The sequence below is a fragment of the Danio rerio genome, chromosome 24 (genome assembly GCF_052040795.2).
Source record: "Danio rerio strain M-AB ecotype USA chromosome 24, GRCz13ab, whole genome shotgun sequence".
Taxonomy (NCBI): domain Eukaryota; kingdom Metazoa; phylum Chordata; class Actinopteri; order Cypriniformes; family Danionidae; genus Danio; species Danio rerio.
In genome coordinates this window covers 43,538,115-43,557,403 of record NC_141044.1, presented here as the reverse complement: position 1 = coordinate 43,557,403, position 19,289 = coordinate 43,538,115, and the positions used below count along the sequence as shown (strand labels likewise).

Here is a 19,289-nt window from a genome sequence, read left to right as displayed (position 1 = left end):
TTATTGCATTTGTTTTAAGCAATGTTTTAGTGTTTAAAATACTTAAAAAAGGCTGGAAGTTGAATCAACCTAAAATGTCCGATGCAACCACTTGCCTCACTTTTTATAAGTTAGATCTAAGTAACATTTTTTACAGTGTGTACAAGTACATGCAAATTCAATTCAATTCATCTTTATTTTGATAGCGCTTTTACAATGTAGATTGTGTCAAAGCAGCTTCACATTAAAGTTGTAGTAGATTGAAACTGTGGCAGAACCGTTTTCAGAGTTTAAGTTCAGTTTAGTTCAGTTTAGTGTGGTTTAATTTGTACTGCTGCAAGTCCAAACACTGAAGAGCAAATCCATTGATCTGCATTCGAAATTGTTATTTCCAAATTTGAGACATTAAATGAAAGAATTAAAAAGCTAATTAGTTGAAATATTCGTATTATGCATGTAATCTAGTTCTGCTGCCTACAATATATATATATACCTACTGTTGAAATCTAAATGATCAGCCCCCTGTTTATTTTTTTCCCCAATTTCTGTTTAACGGAGAGCAGATTTCTTCAACACATTTCTGAAAATAATAGTTTTAATAACTTATTTCTAATAACTGATTTATTTTATCTTTATCATGATGACAGTAAATAATATTAGAGTAGATATTCTTTAAGACACTTCTAAACAGCTTAAAGTGACATTTAAAGGCTGAACTAGGTTAGTTAGGTTAACTAGGCAGGTTAGGGTAATTAGGCAAGTTATTGTATAACGATGTTCTGAAGACTATCGAAATAAAATATAGCTTAAAGGGGCTAATAATATTGACCTTAAAATGGTGTTTAAAAAATTAAAAACTGCTTTTATTCTAGCCAAAATAAATCAAGACTTTCCCCAGAATAAAAAATATTATCAGACATACTGTGAAAATGTCCTTGCTCTGTTTAAACATAATTTGGGAAATATTTAAAAAAGAAAAAAGCAAAATCAAAGCGGGGCTAATAATTCTGACTTCAACTGTATATATACATACATTATGTATGTATTTACATTAATTTAAATTATGAGTGTAAAAACGTTTTGTTTTATTCAATAGTTTTATTGCATTTTTAATGTATGCATTTATTCAGTACTTTGATTGAAAAAACTCACATTCTGTCTTTTATTTCATATTTGATTTCAGTTGACATATTACATATACATTGTTTGATTACTTTTTTATTTTACTTGCAATAAAAATGCAACATTTGTTTTATTTACAACTGAGTTTTTAAATTTATTTTATATTTACTGAAATTAAAAGTTTCATTTAAATAATAATATTTATATTATATAACATTTTGATTTTAATGAAAAGGTCAATATTTTTTTCCAGCAATTTCAATGGTTCATTCCTTCATTCGTTCATTTCTTTTCGGCTTAGTCCCTTTATTCATCAGAGGTCACCACAGCGGAATGAACCGCCAACTTATCCAGTATCTGATTAACACAACTTATCCAGCATATGATTTACATAGCAGATGCTCTTACAGCTGCAACCCAGTACTGGGAAACACCCATACACACTTCTTCACACACACACTCATACACTACAGAAATTAGTTTGCTCAATTCCCCTATAGCGCATGTGTTTAGACTGTGGGGGAAACCGCCAACACGAAGAGAACATGCAAACTCCACATAGTAATGCCAAATGCCGAACCAGCGACCTTCTTGATAAAGTGCTAACCACCGTGCCGACCTTGTCACTGTGTAGCCCTGAATAGTTGATTTTAAATGTTACATTTATTATATTTATTATTATATAGTAATTTTAAAATCGGAATTTACCAAAATAGTTTATTCAGTGTTTTAGTTTTATCCATTTCAATTTTGTATTTGCATTTCAACATTCAATGATTTTATATTTTGAGTGGACTTTTGCTTTACTTTTATTATTTTTCAAAATTTACGTTTGACTCTTATTCATCTTTTTCACAAAAACGTTGCCTTCAGTTTTAACCCTTTGACTTTCCTTCAAATTAAATGCATTTATTCGTTTTTAACGTAACATACAGATGCAACTTTGATTTAAAATTCAGATTTTCACTTGCTTTGTTTTTTGGTTTTGCATTATTAATCAGTCGACCTCTCGCACTGTGATAAATCAGACAACAACAATAATCAGCATGCCGCTTAAACATAACAAAATCACTCAAAATAAGCAACAACTGAATAGAATGATGGATAAACACATGAGAGCAATGGCCTCTGGATGTCAGTCATAATCTAAATCAGCTCTAGTCTGGCGGGGGGCTTCGGTGGGCTGCTTTTGGGCTGGGTTCACACACAAACTTACTTGTTTCAGGGATGAGCAAGTCCAGGCCCTGCGAGTCCCGGATCGGGTCACTCTTGCAGGGGCCGCCGTCCTTCAGCCCATTCTCCTGGGCATCAGCGGCGGCAGAAACACCACTGCAGGGAGTCTCCTGAACCCCCTCAGCCTAAAACACACAGCAGCACGTCAATAGCACACATGAGGGTGGGATGAGGACGAACACACACATACACAATGCATGCTGGAGGTAGATGGAGGATATACAGCACCAGAATGATTGAGCGGCAGAAATTTACCACTGCTGTTCCAAAATGGATGAAAGCTTTAATATTAGCTTAATATTACGCCTGTCGTAATATAACAAAACTTTTATTTTGATGGGTTACTATGAGGAAACTGTGAGTTTCTATGTGTACATTAGAGTTGGAGTCCATTGCAAAAAGAATCGATTCTTTGATTCTGATCCGTTAAGAATCAAGAGTCATTTCTAAACACAATTGATTCCACTATTCCAAAGTGATTCATTGATTCAGAGGTGTTATTAAAGAAGAATCAATTCCAAAAACAAATGATTCCTCAATTCTGAGGCATTGGCAATCAAGAGTCTACAAAATAATTGACTCCTCGAATCTGAAGTGTTGTAAATCAAGAGTCAGTTGCAAAAACCACTGGTTCCTCAATTCTGAGACATTGAGAATCAGGAGTCAATTCAAAAACCTTTGATTCGTTGATTCTGAGACATTGAGAATCAGGAGTCAATTGCAAAAACCATTGATTCCTCAATTCCGAGACATTGAGAATCAGGAGTCAATTGCAAAAACCATTGATTCCTTAATTCCGAGACATTGAGAATCAGGAGTCAATTCAAAAACCATTGATTCGTTGATTCTGAGACATTGAGAATCAGGAGTCAATTCACAAACCACTGATTCCTCAATTCTGAGACATTGAGAATCAGGAGTCAATTCAAAAACCATTGATTCGTTGATTCTGAGGCATTGAGAATCAGTAGTCAATTCAAAAACCATTGATTCGTTGATTCTGAGACATTGAGAATCAGGAGTCAATTCAAAAACCATTGATTCGTTGATTCTGAGACATTGAGAATCAGGAGTCAATTCAAAAACCATTGATTCGTTGATTTTGAGACACTGAGAATCAAGAGTCAATTGCAAAAACCACTGATTCCTCAATTCCGAGACATTGAGAATCAGGAGTCAATTCAAAAACCATTGATTCATTGATTCTGAGACATTGAGAATCAAGAGTCAATTCCAAAAACCATTGATTCTTCGAATCAAAAGTGTTGAGAATCAAGAGTCATTTCCAAAAAATAAATAATTCCTCAATTCTGAGATGTTAAGAATCAGAGGTCAGTTTTAAAAACAACTGATTCCTTGAATCTGAGGCTTTGAGAATCGAGAGTTGATTTAAATAACAATTGATACCTTGATTCGGAGGTGGGAAGATACAAGAACTGATTCCCAAAACAACTGAATCCTCAAATCCAAGGCATTGAGATTAGGGAGTCAATTCCAGAAACAATTGATTCCTTGATTCTGAGGTGTTGAGAATGAAGAATTGATTCCAAAGACAATTGATTCCTCAATTTTGAGGTATTGACAATTGAGTCTACAAAAAAAAAAATTAGTTCCTTAATTCTGAAGTGTTGAGGATAGAGAGTTGAAAACAACTGATTCCTTGATTTCAGAGGTGTTGACATTTGACTCAATTCTAACAATATTGGGTTCTTCAATTCAGAGGCGTGAAAAATCAAGAATTCCTTCCAAAAATAATTGAATGCTGGAATCCGCATTGAGAATAGGAAGTCACACCCAAAAACAACCGATTCATTAAATCAGAGGCAATAAGATTTGGGAGTCAATTCCAAAAACAATTGATTCCAAAATTCTGGGGTGTTGACAATCGACAGTCTACAAAAAAAATAAAAATAAAAATAAAAATAATAATTCCTTGAATATGAAGTGTTTGGAATCAAGATTTGATTGCAAAAATAACTGATCCCTTAAATCCGAGGCGTTGAGAATCGAAGTCGATTCCAAAAACAATTGATTCATTGATTCCAAGGTGTTGAGAATCGAGAGTCTATAAAAAATGGATTCCTCAAATCCAAGGTGTTGTGAGTTGATTAAAAAAAAAAACAACTGACTACATGACTCTGAAGCATTGACACTTGGGAGAGGACAAAAAACATTTATTCCTTGAATCGAAGTGTTGAGAATCGAGAGTCAATTCCAAAAAAAAATTGATTCCACAATTCTGAGGCGTTGAGAATAGGGAGTCAATTCTAACAATTGTTGATTCATTGAATCGAAGGTGTTGAGAATCGAGAGTTGATTCCAAAAACAATTGATTCTATGTATTGTTCAGTAAATCAATATATTAAATATTGTTACAGAAGGATCCAGTTTAACTAGCAGTAAACAACCCTTCCACTGCATTTATTAGTCTCTGCTAAAATTACAAGTTTCCATGAATACAAACATCTCACATTAATGCATTTACTTAAGAAAGCAAAACACTAGACTGGTGCTGTATATCTGCAACACCTAAACATAACACAATAATGAATGCTTAATACAATAAATAATTAATAAAATCATAAGAGAAGCATGATAACTAAATTACATTCATGTATACATTATATACACATAAACAAAAAAAAGCATGTGGAACTGAACCTCAATTGCAACATAATGTACAGTATATAATCACAGAAATGAACAGCAGTGCATATGCATCCATGCAAATGGAGATGCCCGGCGATCATTAAATTGAATGTATTTGAGACTATTTAAAATCATTTTGTATTATTAACATTATTAATTATCTATACAACTAAACTAAAAGAAATAAGACTTTATCCAGAAGAAAAATATAATAGGAAGTATAGACAAAATGTCCTTATATAGTATATTTCACAGCACTTATATAGTATTAGAATAGTATTATGAATATTAAAAAAATTTAAAAAAAAATGAACAGGATTGCTAATATTTGTGTTTAAACTGTTTGTATTTATTGCAAAAATATATATAAACTGCATTTTTGTTAACACTTTAAATTAAAGTGATGTAGTTGCACATGTTCCATGCACTTACTATAGTAATGGCAATGAATTATGCATAATAACATGTAACTAATCCTAAACCTAGCCCACATTCGAAGCCCAAACATTACAATAAGTACATGTAAATGATCACTCAGAAGTTAAATTAATAGTTTCACCTTAACATAAAGTGTGAGGAACATATTAAACCAGCATCAGTGTGATGAAATCTGCTCATGCTGTATTGAATGTGGATGGCTATGGAACAGTAATGGCGTGGTCATGTGACTGGGATGGATGGCTATAGGCTGAGGGGCAGGTGACATCACGACCACTGCAAACCCACCAGGAGGAGCGTGGAAAACAACCCAGCGAGACCAAAACCCAAAACCCTCACCATCCAAACAGATCTCCAATTGAGCGCTTTCATTAAGTTTCCTGTTGCCTAACATTACATTTCCCATACATATAATCCTGAGGGTTTGTGGCTGGAATGGAAACACTTGCAGCAAATGGATTTCAAACAAATAAAGCATGAAGACTTGTAAAAAAAGCACCGTAATCCTTCAGTATGTGTTAAGCTTCCAATAAAAGTGTGAGGTTAAATTATCTGGAGGTACTTACCACTCAACAGACGCCATTTAAAATCTTTATATACCTCCTACCTTTCTTAAAAACACAGCTGTAGCCATTTGTCATCATTCCACATACAATCAAGTTTACTATGATCACTTAAAGGTCCCATGAAATTAAAATAGGTTTTTGAAGATGTTAGTATGAGTATTATTCATTTTTAGGAAATGTATAACCTAGTGTGCTTCAAAACAGTAAAGAACTTCACACATACAACTTAGATAAACATGTAAAGCTTGTGGCTTGTCACTACTGCCTAAACAGATTTTCAATAAACTATTTTATAGTCGTCACTTCAGTTGTTCATCACATCATAACCAATCAAATGCTCGCTAGTGTCTGACATGCCCCGCCCCTTTTCAAGATGCTTCTCATTTGCTTTTCATTTGATGCGCTTGAGCTCAGTCAATCTCACTGACAGAGCGGGATTAAACAAAACGCTATTGGCTGTTTTTTAATAAGGGGAGGAGCTATGTCCCGCCCTCTCTTCGTGTTTCGTTGGAGGTCACGTCAAATATCGAATAAAAATGCAAACTTCACAGCACATCATAGGACCTTTAAGCTATTTTCAAAATATAGTTAAATACATAATATGTTTTGTTTAATTTTGACAATAATGTATCCTGAATTACAGTAAAACTGCAACATTAAACCAGATTATTCTGTTAATTTTGTACAAAATTCATCTGAAACATTAAAGTAGCCCCATTATTTGCATTTCATATACTTTCTCTGCATATAAAACTGATTTTAATACAAGTACAGCTCAGAATATTTTGTTTCATTTGGACAACGTATCCTTTAAGCTCAATTACTGTACATTTAACATAAGTTCACCCATATTTTGTCAATTTATTCCCAAAAAAATGATCTGAAACATTAAATTAGACACTTTATTTGCATTTTATATACTTTGCATATAAGATTGCTAAACTACAGTTCAAGAGTTCGCCCTTAGCTGATGATTGATTATGAAGCGTGTTTGGCATGCTGTCCCGGGAGAGAGCCTTGAGTTCAGGTAGGTCTCGAGAACTCCCCTGCTTGATAATGTTGGAAGTACATTGATGCTGTGAAGTGTCTAAGCTGTCAATTTAGATTTGTCAATTTGCTTATGTTACATGTTTTTGGTCTGTGGGAGGAAACCGGAGAGCCCGGTGAAAACCCACACAAACATGGGGAGAACATGCAAACTCCACACAGAAAAGCCGAATTGGCCAGGTAGTGTCTGAGCCAGTGGCATTCTTGCTGTGAGGCATTGATGCTAACCAGTAGGCCTCCGTGCTGCCCTGACAAGAACATGGGAGGAGTAGGGGTGGATTCTTCAAGACGAAGATGGCTGAAGTAAGATACTCTGGTTATTTATAGTGGTTAAGGAGTCGTCTGATTGGTAAATCAGTGTTAGCTAATGTGGACCAGCTGCTATCAATCATAAGCACCTGCTCCTCTTGAAATTAGTTTATAAATAAACCTCACTAGTATTTTACCTAAATTCACCCCTATTTTGTCAATTTACTTTTACAGAAATGGATATGAAACGTTAAAGTAGGCACTTTTTGTGTATTTTATAAACTTTTGTTGCATATAAAATAAATTGTGCATACATTATTTAATGTCGACACCAAATAGAGCCCTTGAGCTGAAGATTCATAGTCAAATTTCATGTCTAAGTTTAACTTGGCTGTTTCTTTGCAATTGTGAGTGTAAAATCTTTCTATAATATAAACCAATATATAATATATAGTATTATTACAACAATAATATTAAGCTCATTTGAAATAATTAACTTTTGGGTTAATTATTCCTTTAAACACCAAAACAAAACTATAAATATACTGAAAATGTCTTCTAATGTCTTATAATAACAGTATGGATATAAAATAACAGCATGGATGAATAGAGTACTTGATATTTTTGTAATGGAGAAACTAACCTAAGATTAAAATCTCATATATTTACAACACAATGAAGAGACTGGATTGAGCATATACCCCCTACACCAGGGTTTTTCAAAGTCTAAGACAGTGGGCCTCCCTTTTGACACAACTTATCCATTGGCGCCCCCCTCCTCCTAAACACACACACACACACACACACACACACACACACACACACACATATATATGTATATATATATATATATATATATATATATATATATATATATATATATATATAAAGACACAGACAGATGTCAGACTGTTAACTCACTTTTATCATCATTTGCATGAAAGTGCAATTATTTAGAGTAATAACAAGTATTTTAATATAACGTTTTTAAAACTAGGATGATGGTTCAATATGAATAGAATAGTCAAAACAGTCGAAGTTTAGCGGGTCTCATGCTGTCATTAGCCAAAATATCTTGACAAACCACACATAAAGGTCGTGGTTCATCAGCTGGTCCTGTCCACGTAAATCCTAAACTCAAATACTGATCATCATATTGTCGTCTTTTGGGTTTAAGCCCTGAACTTGAAGGCTTTTGTGGCGAGGGGGCATGGCCGAGAGCCGTGGGAACGGAGTGAGGCCACCGCGTAAGTGGATCTGCGGTGCGCATCTGACTCGGATCCCACGGAAGGAGCTCTGGATCATAAAAGGAGGAACAAGGGCAGAGGAAGCCGAGAGAGGACCGGGCCGGACATATTTTACTTTTGCTTTCAGTTTGACGGCAGTCTCTGTGAGGAGCTGCTGTCCGTTTGTTTTGGTTTAGACGGCAACCTCCGTGAGGAGCTGCCGTCACTGTTATTAATAAATCATTTTAAAACTGCGTCGGTTCTCCGCCTCCTTCTTCCCGGCGGCCAAAGGGCTGTGAACTTCATTACAGCTTTGAATCGGGGGGTCTCAGAAACCGACCCATTGTATTAGCAGGCATATACCTGTATTGGCATGCTTGCCAAACAGAAGCAAATTCACAGCTATGGCCTTCTGGGTAAAAAAGGTTTTCTTATATTTGACGTATTTTTTTTTTTTTTGCTTTGTTTAATTAAAACGTTTAAATATAATAAAAAATACATATAATAATTAAACTTAATAATTATATTTTTATTGTATTATATTTCTTCCCGCGCCTACCCTGACATGCTCTGGCGCCCCCCAGGGGAGGCGCGCCTCACACTTTGAAAACCCCTGCCCTACACGCTTTAGACTTTGTGAACTGAATAAAATAAAAGCGTATACACAGACATTCCAGGCATCGGGTCCAAATGTGTTGAGGGATTTTTCCTTAACTTATTTGTTGTTTGTTAGTTGATTGTCTTTTTGTTTAATTTTAAAAGCAGGAATTTTTATAAGAGGTATGCAGAACTTACTTTGACAAAAGGTATGAGAATACTTTTAAGTGTTTGTACTTATAATTCAAACTAATAATAGTAATGTTATCCATAAACGTCTGCTTCTTATAATTCCATATGGAGACATGCTTGATTGTCTGTATATGAATTTTTTTCAATAATAACACTGCCTGATTACTCATGAACACCTATAATGTCTCTGAAGGTTTAACTGGACGTTTGTGCAAACCTTGATTTTCCCTCCTCCAGGCTCATGGTTGACATTATCCATGGATCCCACCTTGGACTGAGCTTTATCCTTATAGTTCACCTTATGGCTCTCGATCTTGACTTCACCTCCACCTGCAGAAACCATCAAACATTTACAGTTCACACTTTACAAAGGTTGGATTAATTAATGTTCATTCAGTCATTTTTCTTCAGCTTAGTCCCTTATTTATCAGAGGTTGCCACAGCGGTATGAACCCATACACACCTACATTTACACACACACACACTGTGGCCAATTTAGGTCATCAATTTCCCTATAGCGCATGTGGTTGGATAGTAGGGGAAACCAGAACACCCGGAGGAGAACAGGGAGAACATGCAAACTCCACACATAAATGCCAACTAGATAAAAAAACGAGCATGAGGCATTTTTTTTTTTTTAAATGACGTTTTTGTGGCTGGCGTTATAAGCATTGGTGTGTACGATCACATTCACAACCTTTATTTAGTCACGGGGTGTTAAATGTCGACGTAAAATGCAAACAAAAAACGTCTCAGTGTGCACGGGCCTTAACTATGATCAATTATATAGAATTATATTGAATTTTCTTTATTTTAATCATTCAGTTACTGTACTTGAATACTGTTAGACTCGCCTTGCGCCGCATGTATGATAGGGGCCCATTAAGTCATCTGTTAAAACTGTATTCATCTCGCAATATTTATCGCTAAATAAAAAAATATCCCAATGTTAGATTTTCACAATATCCAGAACACAGTATTAGTTCCTGTAGTAGTTGATGTCGTTGGTATAGTGGTAGCAGAAGCAGTAAAAGTGTCGTTGTAGCAGTAGTAATCGTTGTTGGTGTAGTAGTATCAGTAGTAGATGTCGTTGATGTAGATGTTGTAGTAGCAGTGATTGCGGTAGTAGTAGTAGTAGTAGACGTTGTATTAGTTGTAGCAGACGCTGCAGTATCAGTAGTGGTAGTCATTGTTGTGGTAGTATCAGCAGTAGTAGACATTATAGTAGTAATAGTTGTGGTTGTGATTGTAGTAGCAGCAATAGTAGTTAATAATTATATAGTAATATAAGTAACTTTCTGCAGTAGTAGTAGTTAGGGTAGTACTTGTGATTTATTATCATTGTCATTTATTATTACTGTTGTCCTTTCATTCTTTTTACTGTCATTATTTCTATTATACATTACTAAGCATAGTTGTTACTCCCTAACTCTGACTGGTTTCTTTTGTATCTGTTTTACTTATATCTGCGAGACTAGATTCATTTATTGGCTAACATTGTTCCTAATGTATATAATCTGACCTTCCACCAAGTTACCTTTACATGGACACACACACACACACACACACACACACACACACACACACACACACACACACACACACACACACACACACACACACACACACACACACCTAACAGTACCTGACTATATTGTTTTTTTTTGTTTTTTTTGTTTTTGTTTTTTATTGTTGTTTTGTTATGGTTTTTTGTATTTGTATGATCCCAATTTATGTACCTTTTTGCATATTCTAATTTTAAAAAAAAAATAAAAAATAAAAAAAAGATTTTCACAATATCCTGCAGCTCTATCAATTAGCCAAGAAAATAGTTTTTAAGACCAAAAACCCTGAAATAAAAAGAAACTGCAAAGGCAACTCTAGAAGAACAGTCCTCCACATCTCCTCATACCTGGTTTATGTTTGATGTTGGATTTGGATCCACACTTCGAGGTCACTTTACTCAAGTCGATCTTCTTGCTGAGAATCTGAACCTGTGAACACATACAATCATCCCACATGACCAATGAAATGAAAGATGGCGAAATCAAAACTGAGCAACGGGACATGCAGTGGATCAACCTAAAGCAAACAAGATGGCGAGGGAAGGAAAGACACACCAAAAACTCTTCAATGACATGACTTCAGAAATTTGATCTGGAGTTGGTGTATAAACAAACACCCAGAGTCAAAACCTCCTGATTTGCTTGTTTTGGAAAACGCAGCTCAGCACCAGCAGATATGAGAAATCCTAATTCGTCCCTGAGCACCAGCAGCTCTTATATGTGAAGAAAGCGCCTCACTGTTTTATGGCACAATGGACAGAATGAAGGTGTTTGTCTGATATGGACTACACCGCATGCAGTGGCGTTACTTACGTTCCCTCCACCAGGAATATGTTTCATATTGTCCTTGGAGCCCAAGCGTGAGGTCACGTGACTGTAGTCCACTTTTTTGGAGACTATCTGAACCTATGAACACAGCACGGCAGGCGGGAGGAACGGGACACCAGGGAGGACCAGGTTAGAGAGGGGAGACAGAGGAGGACACAAGCAGAAGCACCTGAAAGCAGCTAAAACCCCACTGTGTGTGTGTGTGTGTGTGTGTGTGTGTGTGTACTGAGTCTGCAGTTAGTATCAGGGCTGAGGTGAGAAACCAATGCATTCTGATTGGGGGACCAGTATACATATTTTCAGAATGGACTGCAACGCTCTCTGGGTTCTAGGTTTAGTTTTTAACAGCAGATGATGCTCTAGACTAGTTTTAAACAGCAGTTGACGCTCTAGGCTAGTTTTAAACAGCAGCTGGTGCTCTAGGCTAGTTTTAAACAGCAGCTGGTGCTCTAGGCTAGTATTTAACAGCAGATGACGCTCTAGGCTAGTTTTTAACAGCAGATGACGCTCTAGGCTAGTTTTTAACAGCAGATGACGCTCTACGGTAGTTTTAAAACAGCAGATGGAGCTCTAGACTAGCTTTTAGCAGCAGATGGCGCTCTAGGCTATTTTGTAACAGCAGATGGCGCTTTAGACTAGTTTTAAACAACAAGTGACGCTCTAGGCTAGATTTTTACAGCAGATGGTGCTCTAGACTAGTTTTTAGCAGCAGTTGACGCTCTAGACTAGTTTTTAACAGCAAATGGCGCTCTAGACTAGTTTTAAACAGCAGATGGCGCTCTAGACTAGTTTCAAACAGCAGATGGTGCTCTAGACTAGTTTTTTAGCAGCAGATGACACTCTAGACTAGTTTTTAACAGCAGATGATGCTCTAAACTAGTTTTTAGCAGCAGATGACGCTCTAGGCTAGTTTTAAACAGCAGCTGGTGCTCTAGGCTAGTTTTTAACAGCAGATGACGCTCTAGGCTAGTTTTTAACAGCAGATGACGCTCTAGGCTAGTTTTAAACAGCAGCTGGTGCTCTAGGCTAGTTTTTAACAGCAGATGACGCTCTAGGCTAGTTTTTAACAGCAGATGACGCTCTATGGTAGTTTTAAAACAGTAAATGGAGCTCTAGACTAGTTTTTAGCAGCAGATGGCGCTCTAGTTTACTTTGTAACATGAAACGGCGCTCTAGGCTAGTTTTTAACAGCAGACGCCGCTCTAGGCTAGTTTTTAACAGGAGATCATGCTCTATGGTAGTTTTAAATTCAGATAGCGCTCCTGACTAGTATTTAACAGCAGATGACGCTCTAGGCTAGTTTTTAACAGCAGAGGACGCTCAATAGTAGTTTTAAATCAGCAGATGCTACATTTTAACAGTAAACTTAACTCCAGACTTGTTTTGAAAAGTGGATGGCGCTAGGCTAGTTTTTAACAACATATGCTGATCTTAAGCTAGTGTTTAACAGCAGACGGTGCTCACTATAAACAATCATAATTTTCATTAATGAATATTATATTTTTGATTCAAGTGGTTTGTTTAAGGCATTGACGGCTGACTGTAAAGCATACAGCCCCATCAGCTGGTAAAAATACACTCAACATCTATTCAACAGAGAAATGCAATACATTCTGAAAATCTTAGCATCCATACAGAATCACTTCTCTATGCAATTATTCATCCCAGTTAGTATAAAAACACCCCTGAAATGTGTCGCTTCATTTGTCAACCTCGCTAACAGAAATCTCCCTTTTAGGACTTCTCCATTTCTGAACTGTTCTGCTCTTTAACTATGAGTGTTTAATGAATGTGAATATGGTTGGTGAGATACAGACACAGATTATCATTTAGGGATACTCAAATCCTATAGTTTTTCCAGATTATAAAACAGATTTTAGCATGTTTTTGATGTATAATTTCCATTACAAAACCACACAAAGCTCTATTTACTAATATTCCAATAGGCCTTCATTACAACAAAGGTAGATTGATTTTAGTTGGTTGTAATTTGAGTATCCCTGCTGTGATGAATAACACTTTTTTAATGATGTGACACACAATGTATGATAAAACATGAAAGACTGACAGAATGCAAGCTTTCCAAAGATCTACAAACAAATGGGAAGGTTAGTGGTATAAGGTTATCTGTATATGTAAACTATTTATATGATTTACTAAATATGTATTATTTCACTTTTTATTATATACTGCACTTAGATGGTTATTATTATTAAATATATTAGTTATTATTTAACTAATATAATTGTATATTGTTATATAAAACAAAGGGCTTTATTCTGTAAAATTGTGAAAATGTATTTTATATATATATATATATATATATATATATATATATATATATATATATATATATATATATACATACATTTATATATATTTATATTTAAACAAATATATTTATATTTATACATATTTATATACATACACTCACTGGCCACTTTATTACAGTAAGTACACCTGTCTAACTGCTCATCAAATTTGTAATTAGCCAATCACATGGCAGCAGCTCACTGCATTTAGGCATGTAGACATGGTCATGACGATCTGCTGCAGGTCAAATTCAGCATCAGTATGGGGAAGAAAGGGGATTTAAGTGGCTTTAAACGTGGCATGGTTGTTGCTGTCAGACGGGCTGCTCTGAGTATTTAAGAAACTGCTGATCTACTGGGATTTTCACACACAAACATCTCTAGGGTTTACAGAGAATGCTCCGACAAAGAGGAAATATCCAGTGAGCGGCAGTTCTGTGGGCGCAAATGCCTTGTTGATGATGTCAGAGGAGAATGGCCAGACTGGTTCCAGCTGATAGAAAGGCAACAGTAACTCAAATAAGCACTCGTTACAACCAAGCTCTGCAGAAGAGCATCTCTGAACACACAACACGTCCAACCTTGAGGCGGATGGGCTACAGCAGCAGAAGAGCACACTGGGTGCCGCTCCTGTCAGCTAAGAACAGGAAACTGAGGCTACAATTCACACAGACTCACCAAAACTGGACAATAGAAGATTGGAGAAACGTTGCTGCTCTGATGTGTCTCCATCTTCTGATGGCTGCGTGAATCATCTCAGACTGGTTTCTTGAACATGACAATGAGTTCACTGTACTCAAATGGCCTCCACAGTCACCAGATCTCAATCCAATAGAGCAGCTTTGGGATGTGGTGGAACGGGAGATTGGCATCATGGATGTGCAGCCGACAAATCAAAACTGTGTGATGCTATCATGTCAATATGGAGCAAAATCTCTGAGGAATATTTCCAGTAGCTTGTTGAATCTCTGCCACGAAGGTTTAAGGCAGATCTGAAGGCAAAGAGGGGTCCAACCTGGTACTAGTAAAATACCTAATAAAGTGGCCGGTGAGTGTATATAATAGGTGTTATTTATAATAGCTATTCTTTACATTAAGTAAATAACAATGTATAAAAAAATAACAATACTTAATTGAATCAAGGCAATGAGTTTGTGCACAATTCAATTAAGCAAACTGAACAAATGTATATTAACAGTGCATGTGGTGATGAGAAACAGAGACATGCAGAGATGTGATGATGATGATGATGAAGATGATGAACTCACTTTGCCCTGGCTGCTCTCTTTGGAGGCTGAGATCTGTGAGTCCGTCCTGCTCTGAGACCCTGAAACCTGCAGGCGCAACAATCCCACAATACACCCCTGCAGTCACGCATGTGTGTGAAGACAGATCTAACTACAGTCTGCTCAGCTTCACAAGAAAAACTGATCAAGTCAGAGAGAAAAACTGCTTAAAAACACAGAAGAAAAACTGCACAAAATCACACTGCAAGAATGTTTGTCTCTTTCCAAGTCCAAATTTCTAAAAATATGTAAATCTAGAAGCATTTCCCAGACTAGCAGAAAAGAATTGCCTTGCTTTCAGAAATAATGAACTTATATTAAGTGAGTTTCTCCAAAACACATCTGTTTAGCTGTGCCTGTACTGAATGAGCACTGTGCTGCGTCCGACAGATCGCACTATGATGTTTTTCTTTTCTTTTTCATCATCTTATAAAATATTTTAACACATTTTTATCTCTTTTTTTATTCTTATTTTTATAATTTTTATTTTTATTATTTGTTTTCATTTTCTTGCCACTGTGTATGAAATGTGCTATATAAATGTGCTATATATAATAACATATAACAAATGCTATATAAAAAACAACTTGCCTTGCCTAAAATAAGCAACATAATCAGCCAGAACATGAAGAAAAATAATGTTTAAATAATTTATAGTCAGATTATTTTGCTTGTTTTAATGAAAAGATTTACTTAATGTTGACTTATCTCTGAAAACAATACAATAACTTGCTTTGTTTTTTCTTTTTGCAGTGCAGAGGATAAACTGCTTATGATCAGAGGAAAAAACAGCTAAAATTAGAGGAAGGATAGCTCTAAATGAGATGAAAACTGCCTGAAATCAGAAGAAAAACTGCTCAAAATCTTAAGAGAAACTGCTGTAAGCCAGAGTAAAGAAGTGCTTAAAAATAAAAGGAAGCTCTGCCCTTAATTAGATGGAAAATCAGAGGGAAAACATGAGGAAAATAAAGGAGGTGGCGGAGTTAGGGAGGGTTAGACATGTACTGTGTATCTGTGATCATAGGAGTGTATATCATATATTCATATATACAGGACTTTCCATGTGGTGCACGTGCATATAAAAGAGATAGCCATTCCTGCTTTTATTAATAAACAAATTGGTGGACAATAGGGTTTATGCCGAAGCATGCTAACAGGACTTTTAATTTGCCAGTAACCTGGGTTAATCATTTCCGGGGAACTGTGTGCCAAAGCAAAAATCGGCGTGTTTAAGGTCTGTTTTCTTTACAAATCAGCGATCTCCACTGGCTGAGTGATATCTGATATAAAGTGGGTCTCAGGTTGTACAAAAAGCACTGCATTACATTACATTTCCCCCCGCCACGTCTTTATAATATGAGCATTTATTTTACCCCAGTATATTCAATGGAGCTTCTGCGCTAGCCTGCCGATTCAGACGGGCGCGTGCGAGAACACGGCTTTTTGTCTCGTTTTAGGCTTGAGCAACTAAATGAATGCCAGAGTCTGTTTAACTGATTGTATTTTAATTACATTCCCACATCGATGCTGTAAAATGAACCGTATAAAATGGACAAAAATTCACAATAATAGGTCACCGGAAGTTTATCAGTAAGGGAAGAACACTAGCTCGACATATACCCTATATAGACAGATAAGAAGAGCTCAGATGCAAAAACCTCCACCGTAAATACTTTGCCACGACACTGAAATAGCTGAAAATACACACAGGAGGCTGAGGAAAATACTCATTTTTGATGGTTTGAGAGGTTTTTGCATATGCAACTCTCCATAAAGGTGTTTGTAAAATATTTGAATCAATAATTTATAGTGTAACAGCTCCGTGGATTTCATGTACTGTTATAAGCAAGTGGACTTGAGCTAGAACCCCATCATAAGCACACAAACACAACACTGTGAACACTGCAAACGCACTCCTGATGGCTGTGTCTGTCTGTGTCTGTCTGTGTGACTGGAGACTTGTTCGAGACTCATACTAAGAGCTCAGCCAGGAGAAAGAGCAGGATGAAGAAAACAAACACACACAAAGGAAATCCTGATTATGAAGATGAGAGTTCACAGATGCACTGAAGTGAACATGAGCAGACCTGAGAGGAGTCTACAGAAGCGGAAACCATGCAGTTTCTCAGTTATAACGCCATTACTGTCACTACGCTTTGTGTGTATTTGTATTGCTTATATGTATGTGTGTGTATAAAAATATGCATGTGTGTGGATCGTGTATATTCAGTTGAGGGCAAAATTATTGTGCATGTGTGTGTACTGTATGCATGTATATATACGTGTGAAAGTGTGTGCATTAGTGTGTATGCATGTGCATGTGTTCATTTGTATGCATGTGCATTAGTGTGTATGCATGTGTTCATTTGTATGCATGTGCATTAGTGTGTATGCATGTGTTCATTTGTATGCATGTGCATTAGTGTGTATGCATGTGTTCATTTGTATGCATGTGCATTAGTGTGTATGCATGTGTTCATTTGTATGCATGTGCATTAGTGTGTATGCATGTGTTCATTTGTATGCATGTGCATTAGTGTGTATGCATGTGTTCATTTGTATGCATGTGCATTAGTGTGTATGCATGTGTTCATTTGTATGCATGTGCATTAGTGTGTATGCATGTGTTCATTTGTATGCATGTGCATGAGTGTATATGCATGTGTGTATGCATTTGTATGTGTGTATTTATATGAGAGTGTGTATGCATGAGTGCGTTTTTCTGCATTTACATGAGTGTGTGTGTATGCATGAGTGTTCATGTGTGTGCGTGTGTGTGTGTGTAGTCACCTTTCCTCCTCCAGGCTGGTGTTTGATGTTGTCTGTGGAGCCGATCTTGGAGCGGATGTTCTTGACGTCTGGAGCGGCTGTGGAGCTGGGCCGGGCAGTGCTAGCGGTGCTGCTGCTTGTAATGCGGGTGGTGCTGGTTGTGGTGGTGGTGCGGGCGGTGCTTCTGGTTGTGTTGGTGGTGCTGGTGCTGAAGATGGATTGTCGAGGGGGGCGGGGCATTGTTTGGATCCTCGGAACCTCAGGAGTGGTGCCGGTGCCGCCTGCTAAGGGGGTTTTGGTGGGTCGAGGGCGGGTGGAGGCGCTGCTGCTGATAGTGCCGGAGGTGGAGGGTCTGGCGGGTGCGGGTTTAGAGCGGGCGCCATCTGTAACTGCAGATTAACACATAATATTAAACCAATGGAGGTGCTGGTCTAGTATCACATATGGCACATTTGCACTGATGGTTCGGTGCGCTTATATGGCCGCTTCCACTGTCAAAAAGTACCTAAAAGCGAATCGTACCGTACCACTTTTCGGTTACCCTTTGCAAAGGGTGCCTAGCAGGAATAAAGTGTACCAAAAGGCGGAGCTAGAGACGCAGCTGAACGTTATTGGTTTACAGAGAAGCGTCACTCACTCATTAAGCAAGGCAGAATGAAAACAAAGGAAGCGCCATGTTTTAAATACACAGCCAAGATATTAGATCGTTGATAAATTGGATTGTTTTCATTCTAAAATGCCATTGCAAAACTAAGACGTATTACAGTAAACGGAGCCTGAGTGTGTGTTTTTCGTGAGCGGGTTGCTGCTTCAATGTACGGTGGTCAAAGTTTGAAACATTTTTACAAAGCTCGGGACAAATTTACATTTTGAAAAACATTTTTACCTGTCATCTGACACAATTACATAGGAAAAACAGTTTTACCAAGGACTAAACTAATTTACATTTTAGAAAACAAATTAACAAGACGCAAAACACTTTTACAAGTCCCGACACACATTTACAATTACAGATTCCTTACGGAAAGGGAATGTACCACACACCAGGAGTGACGCGGAATGTACCACACACCGGGAGTGATGCGGAATGTACCACACACCGGGAGTGACGCGTAATGTACCACACACCGGGAGTGACGCGGAATGTACCACACACCGGGAGTGACGCGGAATGTACCACACACCGGGAGTGACGCGGAATGTACCACACACCGGGAGTGACGCGGAATGT

The 19,289-nt window shown here is 37.1% G+C and overlaps 2 protein-coding genes across 48 annotated transcripts in view; both read right to left on the bottom strand.

Moving 5' to 3' along the window:
- katnip (katanin interacting protein) overlaps window positions 1-19,289 on the bottom strand; it is a 1,410,884-nt gene that overhangs the window by 295,441 nt on the left and 1,096,154 nt on the right. The window lies entirely within an intron of this gene.
- The window catches only part of LOC100001114, a 139,846-nt gene that overhangs the window by 3,984 nt on the left and 116,573 nt on the right, over window positions 1-19,289 (bottom strand). For 9 of the 47 annotated variants that reach the window (XM_087310004.1, XM_087310027.1, XM_087310007.1 and 6 more), the window contains 4 exons: window positions 18,080-18,447; window positions 11,211-11,292; window positions 9,516-9,628; window positions 2,318-2,459 (listed from right to left, as the gene is read on the bottom strand). In XM_087310004.1, coding sequence (XP_087166130.1) covers window positions 2,318-2,459; window positions 9,516-9,628; window positions 11,211-11,292; window positions 18,080-18,447 — 705 coding nt within the window. Of the gene's footprint in view, window positions 1-2,317; window positions 2,460-7,354; window positions 7,988-9,126; window positions 9,629-11,210; window positions 11,293-11,676; window positions 11,770-15,271; window positions 15,338-17,977; window positions 18,448-19,289 lie in introns of those variants that run through there. The other 38 variants (XM_087309991.1, XM_087310012.1, XM_087309996.1 and 35 more) reach the window with 8 other exon arrangements.